The sequence below is a fragment of the Gaeumannomyces tritici genome, assembly GCF_000145635.1.
Source record: "Gaeumannomyces tritici R3-111a-1 unplaced genomic scaffold supercont2.81, whole genome shotgun sequence".
Classification (NCBI taxonomy): Eukaryota; Fungi; Ascomycota; class Sordariomycetes; order Magnaporthales; family Magnaporthaceae; genus Gaeumannomyces; species Gaeumannomyces tritici.
The window spans coordinates 3,391-9,902 of NW_008804625.1; the positions used below are offsets into that span (position 1 = coordinate 3,391).

Genomic DNA, 6,512 nt, shown 5'->3' on the forward strand with positions numbered 1-6,512 from the left:
CTAAGGCGCGGAATGATTCGATAATTGTTGGCCGATATTTGCCGTTGTAAATGTCGCACCAAACGCAAACGGGCCCAGTTGCTGCGGGATTCGGGATTGTTGGCCAGCATCGGAGCCGCGTTTCGACTTGCTCGCAGAATTTCCCACGGAAAGCTGCGCGAAAGCAGCTAATCGCTTTGGGTACTTCACGCAAGACGGGACAGGGGTTGTTATTCCAAGAAAGATTTGCGCAAGAGCTTGCTCGACCCGCGAGAACGCTCCACGTCCGGATTCACATGCCTGCAAGCATCCGGGGTCTCGCGTTCGCGACGCGCGAAGGTGAAAGTACCACAAAGTCACTCTGCCTCCTGCTGTAACCCCAAGCGCCGTTGACCCCGTAACATTTCCGAGCGCGGCGCAGGACCGTCGCTGCTTGATGGTGGCCACCGTGTATTAGCGAGGGCGCTAATTCTCCCGACCCGAACGTCGGTGTTGTCCGCTACACAGACCGGAGCCCACCACCGACGCCGGGGTTTGTACCCGGTGTAGAACATGACGCTGATAAGAGCCTAAATGCCTCCGATTTTCCGTCCACGCTCGGCGGCAAGGAGAAATTTCTAGACGCATGCTGATCATTTGAGGCGGCTTCGTGCGGAAACTGTAACAAATATTCTGCAGCGACACGTGGCCATTGCCACCACTACAGGCCTCCATAAAGAAGCAATTCCATGTTCTTTCCGAGCCAATTTGCCCCTGAATGGTTTTTCTACATTTCCATCCTACTCTGACAACCGCTGCGCACCATGTCAATCGCAAACCTCCTGCTGAACCGCCCCATTCCCCGGGAGTCTATCGAGCTAGGCCGCCTCGTTCTGGACCCCAAGTACCCCGATCAAGACTTTTGCCAGCCCTATTCCCAAAGCCCGGGCGACGAATCACCGGACGCCATATATCCCATCGCGCGCCCCTTCGAACCCGACGTTGCTACCCAACGACTCGAAAATTTCCACACTGTGCTTGAGCGCACACGGGGCACACGACTGGGGCTGAGCCTGCTCAAACTGCTCGCGGCCACAGACTCCGCACCCACACGCTTAGAGACCATCACCGCCCCGCTCTGCGTCATTCACCAGCTGCGCAACGCTAGCGCTTACTTCAGCGCTGCGTGTCGGGAGACCCATGTGCGCACCTGGTTGGAGAAGGAATCCCAGCGCCTATACAGCAAAGTCTACCTCGTGTGCGGTTTCAAGACGCTAACCGACGCTCGCGTTAGTCTAGCGCGTTGCCACAAAACCAAGCTCGACGCGTCTGTTGCCGTGTCCGCTGTAATCGCCGCTGCAGGGGGGGTGCCGGCGCTAGGGTCGGACCTCGATATCGGCGGTAGCTTCTCTTTGACGAGCGGTTCCGCTGAGGAGGTTGGGTATACGGCCGCCGGTGAGCAGGGTTTCGCAGTGCAGTATCGCAAAATCCACTTCTCGCGGTTTTCAACACAGAAAGTTGATAAAGCCTACCTTGAGAAGGGCAATCGCTGGAAATCGTATGTCTCCACCCGGGCCGGAGAGGATACCGATGAAGGGGTTGATGCGGAGGTTGCTGGAACCGTTACCCTGCTAAATTTGATGGGCACGTACGAGAGTGTCGACTTGGATGGAGAGCAGATACTGTATCGGGTGGATGAAGGGATGGACGGAGTGACTGTATGACAACATTCGGGATAACTGATTTTCGCCCCTCTCCACTTTCTATCCAGCGAACAGGGACCCTTGAAAGATTCTCCAAATAGGCGGCTGTAGCTGTCGGAAAGTTGCACGTCTTTTCAATCAAGGAAAGGGGTTTTCTGTTAGGAGCGGCCTGATCCGAATTCTGACGTCGGCCGTCTCCCAGTCGGCTTTCTGAGCACCGGGAGTGGGGATGCAATGCCTTAGCCAGCTTGTGCCAAGATCGCCCAAGAGGTCTTCCAGATCATGGGACCTTTCGCTGATGCCGCTTCGTGTGACCGCGTCTTCCATCTCCCCCAAACCCTGGAGCTGGAGCGCGTCAAGGCTCCTTGGAGGGTCGCACACAAAGATCTTGAGAGTATCTACAACGGCGACGCCGTCCTTAGCCGGTGCCCTGAGTTCCGGGGCGACCTGCATCCAAAAATACGTCTTCTTGGTTTCGCCTTCGCGAAGTCTGTAATAGGGCTCTCTCGGTGGAAAGAGATGCTCGACGCCCAACTCCGCGCCACAGTTCAGAACTGCGCAGCCCAAAGGCCGGTCGGATTGATTCTGGATTGTAACACGGAACAATTTCTCCTCGTCCAGCTCATATGCCCCCGCCATCCATTCTTTTATCTCGGCCGGGGGCACCTTTTGTCCCGACGGGAGCTCCCAACCCTCGGCTGGAGCGTCCACCTTGATCGAGATGAGAGCGGATGACGTTCCGGGCCGCGAGCCTGGATTTGCCAGTGCCTTAGTCATTTTGAACCTGGCCAGATGTTCTAGGCGACGTATGAGTGCGCGCATGTTGTCTGGGGCCGCAGCCGGCAGCGGCCGCACAGCGTTGCGGATGGCCTGTGTGAAATTGCCCGACCGTTCACGGATCTCGAAATTACCGCTTTTGTCGATCGAGACGGTGAAAGACGTGTCCTTGACGCCATTTTCGTTAAGATGAAGCCAGGTACGATTGCCGTCGTGCCCATGCCAGTCTCTTTCGAAGTCCTCTTTCACTTTGTCGTCGGTGATAGCAAAGTAGACAGTGGACTTCTTCACGATGGGCAGCTGCTGCAGAACAGCCGGGCATCCTTCGACAATCTTTTCCCAAAGCACCCGGTCCGTTTGCGTGAAGGACGCGATGGACTCCCCTGTCATTACTTCTGTCACTCGTACGCGGGCAATGATGTCTGTCTCCTCGATCCGTTTGCCGAGGTCGAAGCTCCAGGGCAGTATGGCGTACTCAGACAATTCCTCTACTCCGTGGAGCTTGCCACCGGCCAGGCGCACCCAGCGGTCTATCAGCTCTTTCCTTCTGTCCACGCACGCTCTGTTGACGGTCAGAGCGTGCACGCGCGATCGGAGTTTGTCACTGAAAAAGAAGCGGTCTTTGTCGCCAATGAGGTATGGGGTCTGGTTCCGGTTGCTGTCCTGCACTCTGGCGCGGATCCCTTCGTAGAACGCCTGCGAGGAGACCTCCACTGGGCCGTTGCGAAGGATTGACAGGAGCACGTGGGTCAGGAGACCGTGGCTGTGGTCCCCTAGGTAAATCTCGTGGGCCTTCTGATACTCCTCGCACGCGGCAAGGACGACGAAACCTTGTGGTGCCTGCATCCACGGCCGCTGGCGTCCCCAGTGCATGATGCGGTCTATGTTCCCGGGCAGGTCCAATTGGGGATCGGACTTGTATACTTCTGGGATGCCGCGTGTCTCCCCGAGGTCTGGATCGTCATCTCCTCGAACGGCACCGCCCGAGTGGCAACAGTCAAGCACGACCGTCACGATTGGCCAGCGTCTACCATCGCTTGCAGGAGAATGCCTATCTCGAGGTCCCGGATGTACTTTCCGCCACGCGTGATGTCGCTTGGCACTAGAACCTGATCCTCATCGTTGGCGCTGCGGTCCTTCAGTTCCGGAAAGACCGTCGTAGCGCGGGCGCCGTGGCCGGAGAAGTGGACGTAGACAAAGTCACCTTGCTTAGCACCCTCGGGCACTTTCAATGCATCGACAATGTTGTCATAAGTGGGGCGACGGTAGGTACCCGGAGGGAGCTGCGACAGATATTTTCGGCCTGGTTCTGGAGCAAGAAGCTTGATGACGTGCTCCGGGTTGACATTGATTGTGTCGACAAGATATTGCTCGACTGCAAGGACGTCGTTTACACAGCCACGCAGAGTTTTGTACTCAATTTTGTTACCCAGATGGCCGTATCGCGGTGTGGTCGTGGGCTGTGCGGGATGTTCGTAGTATTCGATGCCGATCAGCACCGCCCACTTATCAGGCACACCCTTCCCCTTGTCCATTTGGCCAAGTTCAAGGTCGAGCGATTTTGACGAAGCGTATCGGTCAACTGTAGCGGTCGCAGGTGCGTCTCCAGGTCGGCATTGAACCGGCTCAGCTTGTGTCTCTATGGTGCTGCCAGATGATTTGGGAATCATCTTGAGAGATGCCATGGCCGACGCGTCGGCCTCGTCTGCCGCGTCCTCTGTGGTAGCTTGCGTCGGTTTCACGATGGACGAACCGGGAGCAAGCGGCTCTATCGTATTTGTCAAAAGCTTTCCTGCTATGCTCCGCGTCTCCCTGCTCGGGAGAACGGATCTCTGCAGTCCGGTCTCAACGTACCCATGGACTGCGAGGGGGGCGACAGCGCTGCCCCTTGTCCAAAAATTCTCTTCCACTCACTCTTGAGCGATATACCAAAACCTTGTCTGCATATGCCTCCGATAATGACACTTGAAAGAAGATATGCTATTACAAGAATAGCATTAGGGAGGTAAAATCGACGTCTGGGGGTCTGCCGCAGTTTGTGAGCGCGGCCGTTTCGTGCGGCTGCCTTGCTTATGACGAGAAGTGACTGTAATTTACTCGCGATATAAATGCCTAGGATGCGCGAGAGCAAAAAGTGGGAAGGGCAGAGGAAGTCGAGCCGCCGAATGGGGAGAGGCTGTGCGCGCGAGACATAACCCTTCCTCTTGAATGAGCGCTTCCCCCCGAGCCGTGTTGGGCACTGCGTCTGGCCGGAACGGCATGGAGCTGCAGGCTAGCAGCCCAGGCAGACACAAGCTGGGCGTCACTTGCCAAGCGAGGGGGTTAAGAACAGATCATTGGCCGCGTCTATGGGAAGTCTGCCACACCTACGACGCCAACTCAGCTGCAGTAAATCGAACTTGGGGCTGCAAAGGGCATCAATAGCACTGTGGCGTTTAAAAGCAGCCATTCGGGTTGAGCGGCTGCAAATATCGGCCCATTCTCCTGCCGTGGGCAAACGCAGTTTGGGGGAATTGGGGCTATCGGGCCCCAGGCACCAATTCAGCAGCTGCCCATACACCCACTGCGTGAAGGCATATCCCCTCGAACCCGCCAGTAACAGACAGAGCCCGGGGTTGGGGCCGCCAAAAAGCGCCTTCATCTGCCCAATTACACCATCCCGGCTGCCTGAATGTTTGCTCCGCCTCCCTTGCTGAGCAGGTTTTGTCAAATTTTCTGTCCTCGTGCCCCGTAACAAACACTTGATTGGTCATCAAGGCTGGCACTGTGCTCAATCTGACCCTGTTGGTGGTATATTGGAGGTGCGTATCATTTGTTAGACAGCTACATTCCGGGATCCTTTTCTGCAGTTCAGAGATTGGTTTAGGTACCAACCCGAACAGAGTCGTCTGCACACCTAGCTTGTACGGGTCGGACCGCTGGGAAGCCAAGCTTTACTGTTCCATATCACCTCTCCCAGGGTATATCCAAAGCATGGTCATGGCTTGGACAGGCATTCCCTAGGGTTTCGGAACTTGGTTGACAGGTAATTATAATGGGGTGCAGGCCCAGCCAGCACCAACGATTTGAAGTATGGCTCGCTACGCTCACCCCTCTCTTCGCTTCGCTCCGAACTCGCTCCGCTCGGACAAACCCTCCGGGCCTCTCTCTGGTCGAAGTCGCTCCGCTCCTACCGTTCCGCTACTCACTCCGTTCGGGGACAGGCACCGGGACCGGCATGATCCTGTTCAATCTCGGCAAGGCTGCAGGGCTAGAAAGCTACGCGGGCCTCGAACCGTCGCGGTCGGCAGCCTCGTTCGTCGCCGACTGGGTCAAGTCCGACCCGGCCCTGGCCGGCCGGGTCGAGGTCCACGTCGGCACAGCGACAGATGCGGGCCAGCTGGACAGGCCACGCCCAGACCTGGTGGTGCTTAACTCCGTCGTTCAGCTTTTCCCTTCGCCCATCCAAGTACCCGATCGAGGCCACAGACGCCCTCGCTCAAATCTAGCACTTCCACCCTCATTTTTCCTGCCTCGCCGTACCTCCTTTGACCGTGGTATGTCGCTGCGAGGTTCGCCATGCTCTGGATCGTATCGGGATGCTTGGCGCCGAGCACGTGTACGATTTGGCTATTACGTGTAATAGCTTGGGCCGGTACAATGAAGCACTGGCGATAATGGACGATTGCGTCCGGTTATGGCGCCGCGTCCTTGGTCCGAACCACCCTTACACACAAGATTCTCTACATGTGTTGAATTCGTGGAAAAGAGATTAGCAGAAGGCGGCATATGGACTGGCAGCGGTAGATACAATATTGTCCGTCCTTTGGTTTTCATATACGGCGTGCGGTATATAACCTTTCATGGCGGATTGCGTACGCAACGTTTCGCGACGCCGCTTTCTACCCTGGCAGCTCCCCTGCGCGGCCCTGTCCTGGAGCGCCCTGAACTAATACTGGGGATTTTGGCGTGGACGAACCTGAGGCGCAATGCGCTCGTGGTAGGGCGCCGCCACTGCATTCTGCCAGCAACCCAGAGCTCCGTTGCTCCATCCTCCTCCGCCGTAGACCTTACCCATGCGACGGAATGGGGCTC

General features: G+C 56.8%; 4 protein-coding genes across 4 annotated transcripts in view; 2 read left to right on the forward strand and 2 right to left on the reverse strand.

Moving 5' to 3' along the window:
• Positions 1-587: 587 nt before the first annotated feature.
• GGTG_13926 (hypothetical protein) lies at positions 588-2,137 on the forward strand. The gene has a single exon (XM_009231850.1). The coding sequence runs from the start codon at positions 783-785 to the stop codon at positions 1,680-1,682; it is 900 nt and encodes a 299-aa protein (XP_009230114.1). The 5' UTR covers positions 588-782; the 3' UTR covers positions 1,683-2,137.
• GGTG_13927 (hypothetical protein) lies at positions 1,800-3,973 on the reverse strand (the record flags this gene model as incomplete). Its single annotated transcript, XM_009231851.1, has 2 exons — positions 1,800-3,380; positions 3,470-3,973. 2 exons carry the CDS (start codon positions 3,971-3,973, stop codon positions 1,800-1,802), a joined length of 2,085 nt encoding a protein of 694 aa, XP_009230115.1.
• Positions 3,974-5,256: 1,283 nt separating this feature from the next.
• On the forward strand, positions 5,257-6,143 carry GGTG_13928 (hypothetical protein). Its single transcript, XM_009231852.1, has one exon. The coding sequence runs from the start codon at positions 5,473-5,475 to the stop codon at positions 6,058-6,060; it is 588 nt and encodes a 195-aa protein (XP_009230116.1). The 5' UTR covers positions 5,257-5,472; the 3' UTR covers positions 6,061-6,143.
• A 2-nt stretch (positions 6,144-6,145) lies between these two features.
• Positions 6,146-6,512, reverse strand: part of GGTG_13929 — a 2,198-nt gene continuing 1,831 nt past the window's right edge. The window contains exon 2 of the mRNA XM_009231853.1: positions 6,146-6,486. The gene's annotated coding sequence lies outside the window, so the exon portion shown is untranslated. The remainder of the gene's footprint in view (positions 6,487-6,512) is intronic.